The following is an 18,879-nucleotide window of genomic DNA, read 5'->3' as shown; positions in this document are numbered from 1 at the left end:
CAGTGATGAAATGTAACAAAGTGATAATACTTTGTCAACTTTCATTTTTACTCCACTAAATTTTCTAAAAGAAAAAAAGTACATTGTACTTAGTACAAGTATTTTGACCACTTGCTTTTTTATTTACAGCATTTACCTTCAATACTTAAGTACATTTAATATCATACAATTACTTTTGATACTGAAGTGCAGTAAATATCAGATCCCTTTAGACTTTTACTCTCGTAAAATTTTTGTAGGTTACTTTAACTTTTACCATTCTTCATTTTCTGGTAATAAATCTGTTCTTTCAGTCAAGTATGGATTTCAAGTATTTCATCCACCATTGCTGATACTTTGTGTTAATGCTCCTTTTTATGAATGTAATAGCATAATCAAGGCTTGTATTGATTGCTGATTGTGTTAGTTTAGTACTAAGTACACTTAGTTTAATACTTTTATTATCAAGCATACATTGTACATAATAATTATTTTCATTCCTGTCTTGATCGCAGATTAAAGGCTCAGCAAACTTCAGCCTGTGTGTCAAAGACATGATGCCCGTGGATGTCGCTGATCACTTCAGGGGCACTGTGAGCATTTGGGCGTCTGTGACCAGCATAGATGGAAGCAGGCAAACCACATTTGATGATTCAACACCCGTCCATAAACAGCTCATCGACATCAAGTACTCCAAAGACACACGCAAACAGTTCAAGCCTGGTCTGCCTTACAAAGGGAAGGTGAGGCAGCAAAATATAGACATGCAGCTGCTGTATGTACCAATACATACTGTACTAAGCCTGCTTTAATATTTGTCAGCTGGTGACTAATAAATTGATCTATTATTGGATAATATTTACCCTCTTGTCTGCTTTTTTTTGTATATTCCTTACTGGTTTCTTTACTCTTTTGCTGTAGATTGAGGTGACCTACCCTGATGGGAGCCCAGCTGATGGGGTGAGGGTGCGTGTCAAGGCAGAGCTGACCCCCAAGGACAATGTCTACACCAGCGAGCTGATTTCCAAGGATGGCCAGGCCACCTTTGAGATCCCCTCCATCCCCACTGCTGCCCAGTATGTCTGGTTAGAGGTCAGTGGCTGTTGTTGCACTAGTTTGTGATATTTAGTGATATAAACAGGGTGAAATGAGAGGGTCAAAGAATTTTTTTTCATTTTGCATAGACCAAGGTGACATCCATTGATGGCAAAACAGTAGGAGACCAGTACCTGCCCAGCTACCTGTCTATCAGTAGCTGGTACTCTCCCAGTAGGTGTCACATCCAGATTCAAAGTCCCAGCGCCCCATTCAAGGTCAGTGCTGCCTTTAATTAATCAAAATTTCATGTGAATTTGGCATATTCAGCATCAGTGTTCATTTTGGAACCATTTCATCAAAAAAAAACCCCCAAAACACCATAATACCACAATCTCGCCAGTAACATCAGTATATTTGTTTCTTTTTGGGAGCATAGGTCGGCCAAGAAGCAGAAGTTGCTTTGAAATCCACATGTCCCTGTAACTTCACCCTACACTACGAGGTGGCATCGAGGGGGAACATCATCCTATCAGGCCAACAGCCAGCCAACCTGACAGCCTTGCACCGAGGAAAAAGGGCGACAGTCACCTTTGACAAAAACATTCACCCCACACACCTGCCTCCTTCTGCCCCTGGTAAGTATGTTTTTATCCATTGGATTTTAATAGATTACACAGAAAACCCTCTCAGCAGTCTGTGCTAGAAGTTAAGCTTAAGGTTTATTCTCAGTTTCATTTTAGTAGCAGTCAGCACTTTCTGAAAGTATCACAGAGGCCCTTGTTCCCTTGGTCAGTGTACTTTTTGGTTTTTGAATTTTTCTTTCAGAAACAGAAGAACAAATTGATAGTTTAAAAAATGAAAAATGAAAAATATACCACTTTTTGGGGTCAGAAATGGAATACACAGAATAGAAATGCCACTTACTTTAATTTTTCTCCTATCCAAAAAATAAAATACCAAGAAAACAAAGACGTCACTGTCACTGAAAGATCTCCTGAGGAAAAAAATTCAATGCATGGGCGCCAAAATCCAATAGTATAGTTAGCGAGAGAAGACTGAAGACTGAACTTATTGTCATAATTAACACTGTAATGACTTAAGACTCATCAAAACAAGGTCTATCATCTCAAACGAATTCTTTGCGTTTATGGAATGAGAATGGGGAAGTCAGGTTTTATTGCAAGGTTTGTCAGGAGATTCTGCACTGAAAATAGGTCTTATTTTATTTGTTGGAAAGGAAAAAAAGAATATTTGTACCCCCCAAAAGGTGAAATATTGACCCTTATTGGAAGGGAGAAAAAAACATGAAGTGGTATTTCTGTTCTGTGTATTCCATTTCTGACCCCGAAAACACCTTTTTTTTTCATTTTTGGATTTTGAAATGAAAATCAAAAAGCTTTTTTTTTTTTTTTTTTCATTTCTTTTCTAAAAGGAAAATTTAAAGACCAGTAAGTAAACTAACCTCCTGCAACTTTCCTGTCTCTTCTTTTAATTAAGAATGATAAACCTTCTCAGCATCTTTATCACATGCCTTTAACGTCAGTGTACCAGTATGTTTTTATGAAGACTGTCACTCCCCTTCTCGTCACTCTGCCAGGTGTCGCAGGGTCCTCTTCCTCCTCCTCCTCCTCTCAGACTGAGATGGATAGCTGTGTGTCGTATCTACGTTTCCCTGTTAGCCACAACATGGCACCACTCAGCCGCCTGCTGGTCTACTATGTGAGGGAAAATGGCGAAGGAGTCACAGACAGTCTGCAAATTCCCATCCAGCCCGACTTTGAGAACCAGGTTTGCATTAACATGAAACAAAAGGCTTTAATGCAGATTATAACAATAGTGTGAGGCCTAACTCTCTGCTTTCTTCTGCTCATCAGTTACTACACACAGAAGGGCTTTATAGTGATAGAAGACTTTTTATTAGCATTAGTAATTACAGTGTGATGCAAACAGAATAGACTAAAATCCTTTAACCCTTTTGAACTTATATTTAACATTATGTTACAGAAAAATATTTTATTTTTCATACTTTCTTAAGGTCATTTTCTGGTCTTATCTCCTTTTGTTCTGTTTGTGTTTTTAACTTTTTTTTGGCTTATCACTTTTTTGTAATTCTTAACTTATATTTTACTGATTTCTTGGCAATTTCTTATTAAGTTACTTACCGCCTTCTTCCCATGTTTTTGAAGGAATTAAGCCAGTTTGTTCAGGTTTTAAAGTTAATTTATCCCAAGAAAAGCATTTTATCTGTAATACCCTTTATTACCCCATATAAACACACATTAAGATATCAAACTTATAACTGGGGGTACATTCCTTGCTCAAACATTGATGTTGGATATGAATTAGTTGATATAAATATAGCTTTATTATGCAATAATTAATAAAAACCTGGAAAAAATGTCTGTATACATTTTGGAGCTGAATCCAAGTATCCATGCACCAGCTCTGTCCACAGCGTAATGTCTGTAAACAAACAGCTGTGTTGGCCTGGGAGAGCTCCCCAGTTCCTGCCTGCATTAGGTGGAGTTAACTCCCTGAAGTATTTACAGCTCCCTGGTATGCCATTACAACACTCTGTGTGTGTGTGTTTGTGTGTGTGTGTGTATGTGTATATAAGTGTGTGTGTGTGTGTGTGTGTGTGTGTGTGTGTGTGTATGTGTGTGCGTGTTTGTGCGTGCGTGCGTGTGTGTGTTTGAGGAGGGTGCTGTGAGGGCATGATGAGACAGAGGCCATGCAGGCCGCAGGCAGATGAGTGGGGTCGTGACAGCAGAGGATGACAGGTTACAGAGTGGTGAAAGGAGGGCAGCGGAACCGATTAACAGGGCTAATTTGTGACTGCGCGCTGTTGAAAAATAGTTTTGATGTGTGAAAGTTTATGGCCCCGACTCTCACCATCCCTCCCTCTTTCAAAGCCTGTAGTTTTCCACTCTCTGTCCTTGTGTTTTCCCACCAAATGTTACTCTTAAGCACACCACTGCCAAGTACTGCTGAAACATTTAATCAATTAATTGAATTGAAGATCAACAGAAAATTAATCAGCAACTTTAATAATCAATTTATAGTTTATGGCATTTATCAAAAACAAACAAACAAAAAAAATGCTAACTGCTGGTTACAGCTTTCTGGGTTCCCATGATCCCAGGCCTGGAAAAATCATGGAAATGTGTTGTGTGTGTTACTGTAACATAATGATTTATGTTCTGTAGCTGATGACGTAATGTAGCTCTTATATACGTTGATGTGTGACAAGAACATTTAAAAACACAGCTCGAAAAAAAATATTCTGGGTCCTTGAAAAGTCATGAAAAGGTTTTAAAATTTTGTCCATGCTTTGCAAACAAAAGGATTTGTTTGATATCTGTAGATTTTGTATGTTTTGAATTGGTAGTCAGAAAAAGCAAGCAATTCAAAGTCACCTTGGGCTCTTGAAAAGTGGCATTTTGCACTATGCTCTGATGCATTATGCACTCAGTGGTTAATTGATGCATCTCAAACTAAGCATATATTATCGGACAAATATTTAACTAAAATAATTGTGAGCTGCAAGCCTACTGCTGTATATTTGTTGAGGTCTAATGCTGGATATTATGGTCGAATTTGTGGTCTTATCTGAACTATTTATTGTATTTGCACTATTCATCCCTTTTGCACAATAATCATTCAGTGCATAATAGAAATCATCACCCACTCCCCATTTATACTTATTATAAATGTTATTTATCACTTTTATTTAGGACTTGCCTACCTTTTATACTTTTTCTGTTCTTTTTTCAGTCCCATCTATATGTCCTGTACATATGGCAGAATTGACAACAAAGTTGACTTTGACTTTGACTTTTGAAATCTTAACTTGTTGCATAAATAAGGGTGTCTTGATATACAAGTATTGACGATAACATCATATTTAAAAAATGAAATATTGATATTGTAATAATACACAAATATAATATTTTGTAAATAATCCAGGGCCTGTTAAGTGATTTCTGTTTCTATCCTTTCTTACTTTGTTTTCCTCCTTCAGCACGATGTGGCTGACTTTTCACTATTCATTAAGTGGAATTACTCTTTCTGTATGACAGTACAGATACAGAGTCTCAATCGATGCCATTAGACTTATGTTGTGAGTGAAATTCATTTGCCAAAAAAAGAAACAAAACACACGATAAGCAGATTTAAACAAACACACATTTTTGTGTAATTTTCTCTAGATATCGTGATAATATTGTTATTGTGAACTCTTCTGGCCACAATAATCATGTAGTGAAAAATCTGCTATCCTCCCCCAAATCTGCTGGTCCATAGAAGTGCTCGTGTTATGGTTAGCATTAATTTGCTGCATTTGTGTTCTTTGGTTTGCAGGTGTCTGTTTCTCTGTCAACTAATGAGTCCATGCCAGGGGACCCTGTCACCCTGCACGTCCGGGGAGAAAAAGGCTCCTGTGTGTGTGTGGCCACTGTGGATAAGAGTCTTTATCTATTAAAGCCTGACTTCCAGCTCAGTCCAGACAAGGTCTGTCTGAAGTTTACGTATTCCTAAAAATGTTGCTTAATCTTTTATTAAGTCTGTTTTTTAAACAAGTAAATAAATGTGTCTCCTCTGTGCAGGTGTTTAAAGAGCTGGCAGATTTTGACGTTTCGGATGCATTCGGCATTCCTAAAGATGACGGACACTTCTGGTGGCCGGGGCTGTCATCAAAGAGACGCAGGCGCTCCTCTGTGTTCCCGTGGCACTGGGACATCACCAAGGACGCACGCTTCGCCTTCTCAGTGAGAACACACGCTTAGTTAAAGAGCCCACAGTAATGGTACAGTGATAAAAATAATAAGCGTTGTGTGTGTTTCTGTTTCTCTGTATGTTTAATATAGGAAACAGGGTTGGTTGTGATGACAGATATGGTGAGTTTGAACCATCGGCAGAGTGGAGGCATGTACACTGACGAGGCCGTTCCCGCTTTCCAGCCGCACACCTCCACTTTAGTGGCAGCCATGCACTCTCGACCCACCACCAGGTAAATGACCTTCTATAGAGAGGTCAGAGGCCGTCTCTGGGCATCAACTAACCACTCTGAACTCTGAAGATGCATTGTTTTATTCCAACTGTGTGTGTGTGTGTCTCTGAAAAGTTTTTTTCACTGATATGCAAAGCTCAGAAAGTCCATCATCTTTTATTTAAAAGTTAAAAAAAACAAGTTAAACCCACATCCTTTCTAAGCTTTCTCTGAAACCATTAATGGTTCCTGTGTTTGAATGAATTCAATCACACTGTTACTTTTCCACTCTCCTTAATGCCTGATGGCGAAGAACAAGTTATTGATAAAATTCTCCCATGATCTTTGACTGGCCCACACACAGTGTCTTTGGCATCTAATTTTCTGAAAACAATAAATTTGAAAGCAAATCCATGAGAAAACAATAATGACTTAATGCTCCCTAGAATTAGATTCTAGTACACATTTCAGTATGTGTCATGCCTGGGTTGAATAAGGTCTCCGAAATGAGTAATAGACATGAAAGAGAAAAACATGACAAAAGAAATTAGCTTTGTTGGTTTGTCCATACTTTCGGTCTGCATTCCTTAATGCCACGAATACCTCTCATTCTAGTGATGACCATTAAACAACATGACGTGACTGAGAGATTGTCAGTGTGGAATTCAGAATAATACATTTTCCAATTATGGTATTGTTTTATTGTGAGCAGCTGAAACCTTTTATTGATGTCAGCTTGTGTTTTGGTTGCAGAGCAGAGAAGCGGAGGCGCACATTTTTCCCAGAGACTTGGGTGTGGCACTGCCTCAATGTCAGGTATTTAAATCTTTGTATAAATATTTCACTAGTGTGTGTGTGTGTGTGTGTGTGTGTGCGCGCGCGTGCGTGCATGCGTGTGTGCGTGTGTGCGTGTGTGCGTGCGTGCGTGCGTGTGTGCGTGTGTTGAATACATGTGGCTTGAAATATCAGGTGCACCAGATTGTCTATACTTATGTAGGATTTTGTCAAAATCTAAAGCATTTAGAAGAGTACAGGGAGAGGGAAAGACAAGAAAAGGAAAGAATTATTCTTGAAGTGTAAGAAGAGACAAGAGTAGGAAAGAAAAGGAAGAGGAAAACGAAAAGGAGGTTTGAACAGAAGAATATTGGTAAAATAAGAAAGGTGGAAGAGAAGATAGGAAAGATGCAAATGGGATGTCGGCAGCAGTGACATATAAAATGATGCGGATGATTCCACCCAACTAGTGTCAGGTAAAGACACAGGAGTAATACTCGAAACTCTGAGTAGAGAACCGTCTGGTAAAAGACTGGTTAATTGACCACAAACTATCTTTACATTTAGAAAATACAGAGAAAAGCAATACAATTAACCGTTTGTTACCTGAGCAAATGGCATGATTGGAAGAAATGACCCAAAAATTGTATGTATATATATATATATTCTCCAGGTACAAAAAACTCATCATATCTCTCATCCATTGAATAAACAGGACATGGGGTTGAAAGGGGGATAGAGCAGGTTAATACTGTAATTTGTTTGTTTGCAATTATGTGTATGTTTATATATATTTTTTCGCTGTTTCCACAAGGATCACTGCGGAAATCAGTGCTTTTAGTAATATTTATAAGTGCTGTCCTCTGGGATTTTTATGTCATGATACTCCTTTGAGTTGTCCTGCTTTTAAAATGTCTTGTAAAAATCAAATCAAATCAAGTTGAGATAAGAAAGAGGTGGTTGAAAGGGTGAGGATGAGAGGTGGAAGTGGGATGAGAGCAACAGCGTGAAGAGGAAAGGTGCGGGGTGAGTCTGGTGTTCCTTCGCTCCAGCAGCGTCCAGCATTTCCCCCCTCTGGGTGTGAATGTGCCTCATTTATTTTGGGCAATCTTGGAACGGACTGTCACTTTCTCAACAGCTCCTTCCATTCATTTTCAGCCAATATAAATGAACTGCCCATAGATTTCCATATGCTTGATTCCTTTGGATGGGACTTCAGCTCTGCCTAATTTCCTGTGAAGTCCAGCACTCTGATTTCCCTTAAAAGTCTATTAAAGCGGATTTTGGGCAACTTTGATCAAAAGGAAGGGCGTACATGGAGTTTTTCAACTTTATTATGCCCACGACAGTTTGCCAAGACCAACATTAAATATGCGTTGCCAATAATGATCTCAGCCCATTTCATTCAAAGAAACAGATCAGGTCAACACCTGACTGCCCCTCACACCGATCCATGTTCGAGTGTTTGCTGTAGTTACATCGGTGCAGCTGTTGGTGTTGACACAGGTGCTGCTAACATGAAAGTGATCAACAGTGATTCATCAAGCCCGTCCTTGTAGCCTGCGCTTTTTATTGCTTGTGTTTTATAAACCCATGAAAAGATGCTGAAAATGTTTTTTAACCACCCAAGTTCGCTGCTCAAGTTGTATCTCAACATTTGTCATTTACAGCTCTGAAAGCGGGGAAGCTGAGCTGCGACTGGATGTGCCAGATTCAATCACTACCTGGGTGACAGAAGCTGTCGGCCTGTCAGAGGAAAAGGGGCTGGGTTTAGCAACGACCGCGGAGCTTCGTACCTTCAAGCCCTTCTTTGTTGACTTCACCTTGCCCTACAGCTTAATCAGAGGGGAGCAGACCAAAGTTCCCCTCACGGTCTACAACTACCTGCCAACCTGCTCTGAGGTAAGATGATGAATGAGAGGGCAGGTGGTCATGAAACATGTTAGGTTTCCACAGTGCAGAGTATGTGCCACAAGGCTCATCAGCAGTGGCCTTCACACAGAACAAACCTCCCACTTTATCTCGAACATGTTTCTTAAGATTACAAGGATGCCACTTGTTGACAAGGATACAGTTTAAAGGGCTGTACTATTTAGCCCATTACCTACATATTGCATGCATGTTACATTACTGTTTGCCATCTTCCAAAAGATGGTTTGGAAATAAGATTTTTAGGGTGTGTGCAGGTCTTGAGAAGTCCATAAAAGCTCTAAAGTTTCCTTTAAAACTAAAAAGTCTCAGATTTGATTGATAAGTCTAAAATATTTTTCTCTTGCTTGACATACGTAGTAATGTTTTGTATCTCACTGCAGGCTCCTGGAGTTCATTACACTCCTATCAACTGATAGTAGGATTTTTGTGACGGTAGATGTTTCTGCATGAAGCTTTATAATCTGTTTTTGTGCGGTTTCAGTGAGAAACATCAGCAGTAGAAAGGGCTTTCACTATAGCCACCATTGCTAAAAAGCTCATTGTCTCATAACTCAAATTAACTTCAATGAATTAATCATTTTCAATTGATCAATCCAGTGACTCCAAACATTTTAAGAGCCCACAAAACCTTCAAAGAACCTTTTTTTCATCATGGCACCCCGCGCCACCTAATCCTGGTAATGAGGTAATTTCAATATTTGTTGCTTTTTTGTCTATTGATATGTAGTACTGACATGTTTTACAATGTCACCAACTTTGTTTAGAATCATAAAACATTTAAAATGCTAAATTAATTAACAATGATATGATATATCATGCAGCACACTTGGCCTGTCCTTAAGGCACCTCAGGGTGCAGTTGCACCCATTTTGGGTGGATCATTACCTGTTTATATGGTCCATTTATATGGGTCCAGATGGGTCCAGACGGTACCTTTATTAATCATATTATCAGGAATAATGATTATATACAGTTAATAAATTCTGTAATATAGATATGTAAATATATATAAATATAAAAATATATCTCATTACACCTACACCTGTTGTGGGAGGAAAATTAGATAAACAAATAGGAGCAATCAAAATTGTCAGAAAAAAAGGTTTAAACTGCTAAACAAACATATAAATGCCAAAAAAGGTGTTCTTTGGTCAATGAATTATTTGTCTAAAGCTGGTGTTAAGTCCAAGCAAGTTTTTGCTGTCTAATAACATGAGTAGATAAACCCTTTGAAAGCTGAACAAATCAGCTTTATTTCTTCAGAAACGTGGGAAGAAGGAAATGAGCATCTTAACGAGAAATGAAGCAAAAAGTATCAAAAATGTGTAAAAAAGTTACAAGGAAATTAATTGAAAATTAGCACACACAAAAAAGAAAGTAAAACACAAAAATAAATGAGGAAATTACCTGAAAATAGTGCTGAAATTAAGAATGTTATATGTTTGTTAACATATTTTGAATATAGAATTTAATATATAATGTGATTTACCTTTTTGTTTCATAATTTTCTAATATTCTCCCCTTTTAAACATTAATTTCAAGGTTGTTGTCACTTTTTTCTCAGTTTCTTGCAATGTTCTTTTCCCATGTTTTGGAAGAGAATTAACCCTTTTTGCTCAGGTTTCAAATGTTTAAATGCCTTAAAGGTAGGTTAAAGGTGACTGATGCAGCACAAAAAACTGTCCATCCATGTTTCAAAAGGTTATGAGTAGAAAAGTCAAGTCACTTGTTTTACACAGCTCAATATGAAAAATCTTGTCTCTTGGGGCTTTACGTTCTGAACAATAAACCAGACACTCTATCCTCACTTTTAGACAAATGTTTGAAGTAAAGACACAAAGAATCTTCCAGGTGCTGGAAACCACCTTAAAAACACATGATGTGGTTCATAGGTGTTAGGCTGAAACATGCAAACCACTGTAGAGTCAGTGGGATGTCAAAACAATATGATGAATTAGACGAGGCTTGTTATGGAATAACCGTAGGTAGGCCCAGGGGTATCGTGGGACTGGAAATGGAGGCCAAAGGAAGCACAAGGTTGTAATGTGAAATTATGAGATTAGCCCAGAAGTATGTTTTAGCGCTCACTTTGAATAGCCCTCTAAGCTCCGTCTTGGCCTTAAATGGGTCCATCCTGCGCTCCACACAGATGACATCATGATGTTTGCAGACGAGCCTGTTAAATGGCCTGTGCGTGTGCTGCCCTGATGTCATGTTAGGTGAATATACAAACCAGAGTAGCCCTTCCTTTGATGTCCACGCCGGCAACATGTGATTCCTATATTTTCTGCTCAGTTATTTACGACTCGTGGCGTGTGGATAAAGAACAGTTAAAAGATCCCTCTGCATTACCGAGCCCTCTGTGAAAATTGGACGATGAGTGGAACTTAATCCTTCAGGGAGCTTGAGAAGCATGAGTCAGTCAGCATGGAAAATTCACAATGTGATTTAAAAATTCTCCCTCGCTTTCGGAGCTTTGAGGAGAACACGCTATATGAGGGAGGGGCGTGCCGGCAGGAATGATGTCATTGTAGACTGTCAGAGGAGATCAATTGCCTCTGATTTGTCTCTTCCTGTCCTCTCCTCTCCTGTCTCCTCTCACAGGTTCATGTTAAAGTCTCAGTTCCGAAAGGCATAAAGTTTGTCGGCCACCCTGGAAAGCACCATCTTACCAGGAAGAAGTGTGTTGCTCCTGGAGAGGCTACGCCTACATCCATCGTGTTGTCTTTCACTGAGCTGGGGTCCGCAAACATCACAGGTAGTCAAGTCAATTTTATTTATATAGTATTACAAATTTGCCTCAAAAGGCTTTACAAAGAAACCCTTTGCCCCCCCCCAAAGACACCCTTAAAAGAAAAGAAAAAACATTGATTCTTCAAAACTCTTTTCCTGCAGTACTAATTTGCTGCCAGCTGCTCTCTCTTGTTCTCTCTTATTTTTAATAACCTAATTATTATTAATAGTTACTACGGTCATTCTGCTGTTCACTGCGTCATCACTTTATAGCTTTGTTATAATTATCTTTTCATAACAAATTTTAAATTATATGCCCGCAATGTCAGTTTTTCCCCATGGGCCATGACAACACCATTTCATAGAATAAATTAAATAAATAACAATAGCTAAATTGAACAAAAATTAGGAATCTTGATTACTTTTTTTTGCTTTTGCCTTTACTGGAGATGGGCTGTTTAAGCATGAAAGGGTGAGAGAGAGGGGATGACATGCAGCAAAGGTCCACAAGCTGGAAGCGAACACGTGACCACTGCGGCAAGGACATTGTCCCTGTACATGCAGCGCCCACTCTGCCCACTGAGCTACTGGGCACCCTGTATTCAATAATTACATATACATTTAAAAGCAATGTGAAAAGATTTCAACAAGGGGTGGAAAATGCCAGAGGCCCTATGATATGATATCATCACAACACTTTTAAGTCACAATGAAATATTATTGTGATTTCAAACATTGCAATTTATTGAGTATTACGATAACATATATTGCAATTAATTACCTTTTTCAACTGCAGATTATATCACCAAAGGCAAACTTTGTAAACTTTGTTTAATTCAATAAGATAAGGTTTTCAGCCTGTTCATCTCAATTAATCATTTTTATTGCATCAAAATGTATCTTGTGGACTAAAAAGCAGTTAATTTGACTGACTGATTATTGAAGTAGGCTTCCAAAATTTTTGTTCGCATTTGCAATATTAATCATTTCTATAACAAAAACATAGATACTTATGGCTATGCAAAATATCCCCAAACTATGCTGCATTGATTTTTTCCCTTACCCCTAGTTTTCATGTGATTTTCTCATGATATCATAAGGTCATATGACAGATTTCATCACCATTTGCCACTCTTTTCATTGTTGGTCTGTATAATAGCTCAAATAAACTGTTGTATTACTAAAATAAACAGCAGCAAAGCAGCTGCCAATTTACAGAAGTAAAGTAACTACAAAAATTTTCATATCAAGTATTTTTATATCCCATAATCCCAGAAAGTAGGCAGACACAGCCTGTGTTTTAAAGGTATGCTTCAAAGTTTTGATGTTTTGATGTTAATGCAAACAATACAGGTGAGATTGTGCTGTATCATGGAGAGAGCATTATTTGAATTCTTAAGTGGCAAGAGGTTTTTGGAAAAAAATAGCATCCTTTCAGAAGGACGTCTGTGCCCTCAGTGTGATGCCTTACAAAAAGGCAAGCCTTTGACTTAAGAGAGCCCTGCTGGCCAAGAGGCGGAGCTGTATGTGATCTGGTCACCCACCCAGAGTTACAAACAGTCCCCTCCAGAACGCATGTGAGAACAAAGCAGGCCGGCAGTGGGGGAGCAACCAGAGCTGTGCTGTGACACTCAGTGGCATGTTGATGAGTTTGCAGGTCACTGGCGGTCAATGGGCCCCCCATGGCCCCACTCCTAGTCCCCTGGCCCCTTGTGTTTCCCTCTCAGTACACACACACAAAGAGACGCCATTGGCACAGGGCCACAATTCCAATGTGCTCCCCAGCAAGAGAACTGGGAGTCCTCTTACAGACATGTTTGTCCTATGTCACGTATGTTGATGTCGACAAGTGACATGAGAGATATGGCTGTATCCAGGCATAAGTGATTTATATATGTATATATATGTGTATATATATATAAAAAAAATAAATCACTAATGTCGGGATATATACATACATACATATATACATATGTTTAAAATTCCATTATTTTTGGCATTATTTTTAAAAATGATTTTGAAGTCCATATTGACAAGATGAAGCAATTCTTACCAAAGTGTCTCGACTGGGAAACAAATGAATGCAAAGAAATTTACTTATGATCTTGATTTTTACATTTATTTATTTCAAACCAGGGTGGCTTAAATAAAAGAGAGGGTGTGTCCAAAACACAAAATAGCAACACAAAATATTTTTAAAAATTGTTATGTTCGGACCTTAATCATATGTATGTAGTTAGACCGATTTGTAAGTACACAATATCACGAACCTCAATATCCAGATTGTTTTTTAGGGACCTCACCACTGCCTCGAGGTGACACTTCATACATTCTAGACACTCAAAAGGGTGATATTGTGCTGTGACATAATTGAAGTGCTGATTCTTTTCTTTACCGCTTCGATAGCTCGTGCTATTGCCTACAGCGAACCAAGCTGCTGTTCAGATGGATTCCAGGCAGGCAAAACAAACAATGATGTGGACGATAGAAGGACCCCAATCGGCCTGGATTATGTTCGTAGGACTGTCCAGGTGGAGGTAAGAGAGCTGATATTGATCAGTGTCACTTAAGAGAGACTTGCATTCAATTTTGCATTTAATCAACATAAGGTTAGAATTGTGGTGAGATAATTTGTCAGAATCTTTTTTATGTTTTTCATGCATCCCCCTCATTCACTTTCTTTCTCATTCTCTTTGCAGCCAGAAGGCCTTCCCAGGGAATATACCTACAGTGTCTTTTTCTGTCCCAATGGTAAGTGTGGACATATTTTCCTGATTTCATATAATTTTTGATAATTTTTCAGGAGATGAATAGGAGATCACAGTTTTCCTGGTACAAGTGTCCCTAGTTACCTTTCTTAAATTGATGCATGCATAATGTCAGTGCACTGTGACTACTGCCAGTTTCCCCAAGCCTTAGTGTATTTCAAATTTCCATCCTCAGAGAGAATCCATATTTCCACTCCCAACAAGTACGAGTATCAGTATGTGAAAAAGCCGGCCAAGATGAACCAGTTCCAAGTGGCAGTGAAGACCCACAACGATGCCCATTTTGCCCTCTCTGCCAGCCCCCACGACAGTGCAGAGATGCTAGAGATCGTACTGGGGGGTAGGCAAAACACTCGCTCTTGGATCTCCTTGGGCAAGATGGGTGAGCCCCTGATCAGTGCAGCCACACCAGGCATCCTCTCCTGGGACGAGTTCCGCAGCTTCTGGATCAGCTGGAAGGGAGGCGTAGTACAAGTAAGGAGATAAAGAAACTGCAGAAGGAAGAGTTGTTTTGAAAAGTCAGTTCTTTCAATGTAAAACCCCCATCTGCAATACTGAGGATCTCATTGGTCACTGTGATAAATATAAGTATTGGTTTAGCAGAGGGCATCCCCTTGAAAGTTGAAGATCCAAATTATCTTTTTTTTGGTAGTAATTGTGCTGTGCAGTGTATTTCTGGGGATGTTTTGGTCCCCAGATTTTGCTGCGGAGTGAGCCCTCTTGACCTTTACGCTACTCTTTGGTACAAGCTGCTGCAGACACATGTTCGGCAGCAGCAAAGAGGGGGAGAGAGGAGAGAAAACATCTCTCTTCTATTGCGAAGTGGAAAATTTACAGCTTAGAGCAACCTCATACAATCCAGACTGGCTTTTGTTTAATATCTAGTGTCAGCAAAAAATGTTGCACGTTTCTGACCAGTCGTTAGTGCCGTTAGCTCGTTTATATTATTACGTGAATGCCGCTGTCACACTGAATGTCCCACATAGACTGGTAAAAAATTTAAAACTATATATGGAAAAAAAACCATTGAATATTAGTATCGGACAACCAAATCTGATTTGACTGACATTATTCAGAGTCTGGCACAGCCCTAGTTTAGTGTTATCGTTTGTAAGTATATCTACTGTTTAGCGTGTAAACAGATGAAAGCATTGATTGATGAAATATCCTGCACTAACAAGTGCAACAGATTTGTGTTCAGATCATAAGCGGATCCTCCGACACAAAGAGAGGAGAGTGAAAAAGACTCAGCAGGCCATGGGGTCTGTGTGTTAGGAGGACTGGCGCCACTTTTACTGGCATGCCTTCCTGTAAGGTCACGCTTAACAGGCTGATGTCACTGAGGACACCCAGTGATCCATGGCCTGGTGCTCGCATGGCACTCTCCGGCTGGCACACTGCTCCCCAGCATTAGCCCCGCACCATTCACCAAAGGCAGCAGTTAAAAGCCTGTGTATTACAGCTCAATAGTATTCACTTGTTTTTTGGGGGACACTGGCATTTTGGAGCTGTGGGGCTTGGCCCTGCATGGTCTTTGGTTTAACGTGATTACACAACGATACTCTAGCAGCAGAGAGGAAATGTGCTCTACATGGGTCTGTTTGTATATTTGTGATTGTGTGTGGGAGGTGAGTGAATCACACTGGCATCAGAAAGACATTATTAGTGCTCGGTATGAGGGAGTCCAAAAAAAAGGAACCAGTTGCTTTCTAAAGTGTGTTCACTGATTTGTGTTGGTTTTTGTTGACCAAAATCTATTTCTGTTCCTGAGGTGTTTGCCTTCTGTCTGCATTATTCCCTCTAGGTTGGCCATGGTTTACACCCGTCCAATGAGTCAGTGATCCTCCAGTGGGCAGGCCAATTCCCCGGACAGGTTTGACTCTTTTATGACACTTATAGTTGCGGTAATTTTTATTTTTACAGATAGTGTAAATGAAAATAAATTGTTTGTTCATCCAGGTGCGTCACATAGGCTTCTCAACAGGCTGGGGATCAGTTGGGGAGTTTAAGATCTGGAGGAAGGAAGACTCTGATGAGAACCACAATGAGGCCTTCACTCTGGGGGTCCCACACAACATGGTGCCTGGATCTGAAAGGGCGACTGCATTCATGATTGGTAAACTTTTTTATGTGTGCATGCACATATGAATTATTGTGTGAAAAAACACTAAGTTATCTTTTACTTCCATTACACCACATCTTATCTACATCCTTAAATAGGGTCTTTCCTATCCAGAAATATTGATACTTTTAAACATAAACCAAAAACCTATTTTTTTAGTCTGGCTTTTATGCAGTGTCATACTATTTTATGTTTTTTCTGATTTTAAGGCTTTGCTTATTCTGTTTGGTAGATGCTATATGAATAAAATTTGATTGAATGATACATGATGAAAAAAAGTTTTAAAAGGCATTTAGTTCATTAATCTAAAATAAGACCTTAATTGAAAAAAGTCTTTTAAAAAAATAAAAAAATTACTTTTTTTGTGACATTGCATTGTAAAATCTCAATAACATTATTTCTTAAAAAAAACGTTTTGCCTCTCAAATGCCAGATATTTCCCCCAAAAGTCCTATTTTATGTTGCAATCAACATTTGGGAAAAACTTTTTCTCAGTAACGGGCCACCCATTAGCTCACCTTGTAGACCAGGTAGCTCATCTACAAAGGGTATGTCTTTGCTGCAGTGGCTGCTTCCTCACCCCCTATTTCTCACCCATATCAGGTGATGTGATGGGGCCAACTCTTAATAACCTGGACAAGCTGTTGCGGCTGCCCTTTGGATGTGGGGAGCAGAATATGATCCACTTTGCCCCCAACGTTTTTGTTCTCAAGTACCTGCAGAAGACCAGGCAGCTGAGTCCTGAGGTCGAGAATGAAGCGACTGACTATCTGCTGCAAGGTAACTAACCTGCAACCTAATCACACTCTTTTACCAAACTTTTAATGTAAACTTATCCCATTGGATTAAAGATGTGCTCTAAGTTTTAAAAATACTCTCTGTTGTCTTTACTGTAAGAACGAAATATAGAATTGAATTTACTTTTGATTTCTTGTCATTTTGAGCTTGATTTTAAGAATTTTCCTAATATACTCACTGTAATGTGGTTTGGCTAAGATGTCAGCAAAATGTTTCAAATGTAAAGATATTTATCGGAAGCTTACTTCATGTAATTTATCATCTTGGACTGCTTCTTTTGGACAAACCTGAATCAATGATCCAACATTTGACTCTGAAATGTGGGATCACCTTCGGTATCATTGATTCTACCTGTCTGATCCACTATTGAGATACCTGATGACAGGTTTACTCGAAGATGCGCTGCATTCCCCAAATCCTGCTGACCTACCTCCAATTAGCCAGCAGCTGTTTTTGCAGAAGAAACAAAAGCGTCAATTAAACTCTCAGCGTGTGCTGTGAATCTCTACAAGTCAAATCCCTTCTGGCCTGACTTCGCCCAAGTGACTTAATACTGAGCGGAAGGAATGTTTTCTAATTGTTGGCAAGTTGAATACTGTTTTGGGGTTTTCTGGAAACTACTGGAGGGAAGTTTACCTTGGATAATGGTTTTTGTTTGTGGAACTGTGGATTTCTCGACAGAGGAGCCTCGGCTTGGCTGGCATTAACTACTTTGGATCATGGAATCGGAACTTGAAGCCGGACGTCGTTACTCAGAGTTACCCAGACCAATCTGTTCTCCATCTCCTCTGTTTTCTACACTTACTCTCAAAAAGACTCACTCACCTTCAGTGACTCTTTCATTTTTTTTCCAGTATGCTTTATCAGAGACTATGTGAATTGATATAAAGAAGACAGTTTGCCCCAAAATCAAAAATACATACTTTTCTTCTTAATTGTAGTGCCACTTATTAGCTACATTCTTTTGGTGTGAGTTGCCAAGTGTTGAGGATATCAACTGTCGAGATGTCTGCCCAACATGTTTTCACTCCAAAGTCGTCACATGGTGATTGTCTTATAGTGACTTTTCACGTCAACCTATGACATTTTAGGTATCCTGACTGCGTCAACCTACGATGTTCCGGGTTGCCGCTATGGTGGGATGACACGCCACAGTCCCTGTTGTCACACAACAACAATGGTTGGAATTAGGCACCAAAGTCTGGGATGGTTAGGTTTAGGCAAAAGAGGCACTTGTTAAGGTGTAGAAAAAACACACACAGATGCATCCTCACAGGATGTGAACGCCGGACTCCTGTATGAAAGTTCATTGTCTGTGGGACCCATCCTTCTCACCCATATGCCCTGTTCTGTTATGTGGTTACCTAACCCATTTTCACTCCGAACTCATATCGTCATAGGTTTACTCTGCAAGAATACCTAAGCATGCATCTACTTCTAGTTCACCTACCACCACTGAGCTCGCTAAAGTTACAACACAGACGATGAGGACACCGTAAGGTTTTCATCTTGTACTATCACGAGCATGAGCCTCTTGTCCATGAGTTGATTCATGCTCCATTTTGTGTGGTGATTCGGTTTGTGGGTGTTGTTTGGTGTTGAGTTTTTCAAATGTATTTTTTGGCGCTTTGAGCACCCCAAGTCCTGAGCGCCATCCAGTTCAAATATATCTGAGAATAAGCAGACATCTCTTTGGTTGGTAACTCCAACACTTTTCATCTCACACCAAAACAATCTAGATTATTAAA

At 39.4% G+C, this 18,879-nt stretch overlaps 1 protein-coding gene across 2 annotated transcripts in view; it reads left to right on the top strand.

The window, feature by feature from the left end:
- Nucleotides 1-18,879, top strand: part of cpamd8 (C3 and PZP like alpha-2-macroglobulin domain containing 8) — a 59,275-nt gene that overhangs the window by 8,534 nt on the left and 31,862 nt on the right. For both annotated transcript variants that reach the window (XM_042483645.1, XM_042483644.1), the window contains exons 11-27: nt 495-722; nt 901-1,071; nt 1,164-1,292; nt 1,454-1,652; nt 2,615-2,805; nt 5,377-5,526; nt 5,622-5,783; nt 5,883-6,025; nt 6,758-6,820; nt 8,449-8,680; nt 11,315-11,468; nt 13,850-13,980; nt 14,143-14,194; nt 14,387-14,685; nt 16,016-16,084; nt 16,171-16,327; nt 16,937-17,113. In XM_042483645.1, the coding sequence (XP_042339579.1) occupies nt 495-722; nt 901-1,071; nt 1,164-1,292; nt 1,454-1,652; nt 2,615-2,805; nt 5,377-5,526; nt 5,622-5,783; nt 5,883-6,025; nt 6,758-6,820; nt 8,449-8,680; nt 11,315-11,468; nt 13,850-13,980; nt 14,143-14,194; nt 14,387-14,685; nt 16,016-16,084; nt 16,171-16,327; nt 16,937-17,113 (2,707 nt within the window). The remainder of the gene's footprint in view (nt 1-494; nt 723-900; nt 1,072-1,163; nt 1,293-1,453; nt 1,653-2,614; nt 2,806-5,376; nt 5,527-5,621; nt 5,784-5,882; nt 6,026-6,757; nt 6,821-8,448; nt 8,681-11,314; nt 11,469-13,849; nt 13,981-14,142; nt 14,195-14,386; nt 14,686-16,015; nt 16,085-16,170; nt 16,328-16,936; nt 17,114-18,879) is intronic.

Source organism: Plectropomus leopardus, chromosome 3, assembly GCF_008729295.1.
Source record: "Plectropomus leopardus isolate mb chromosome 3, YSFRI_Pleo_2.0, whole genome shotgun sequence".
NCBI lineage: Eukaryota > Metazoa > Chordata > Actinopteri > Perciformes > Serranidae > Plectropomus > Plectropomus leopardus.
Note: the sequence above shows the minus strand (reverse complement) of the source record. Positions and strands in the feature narration are given on the sequence as shown.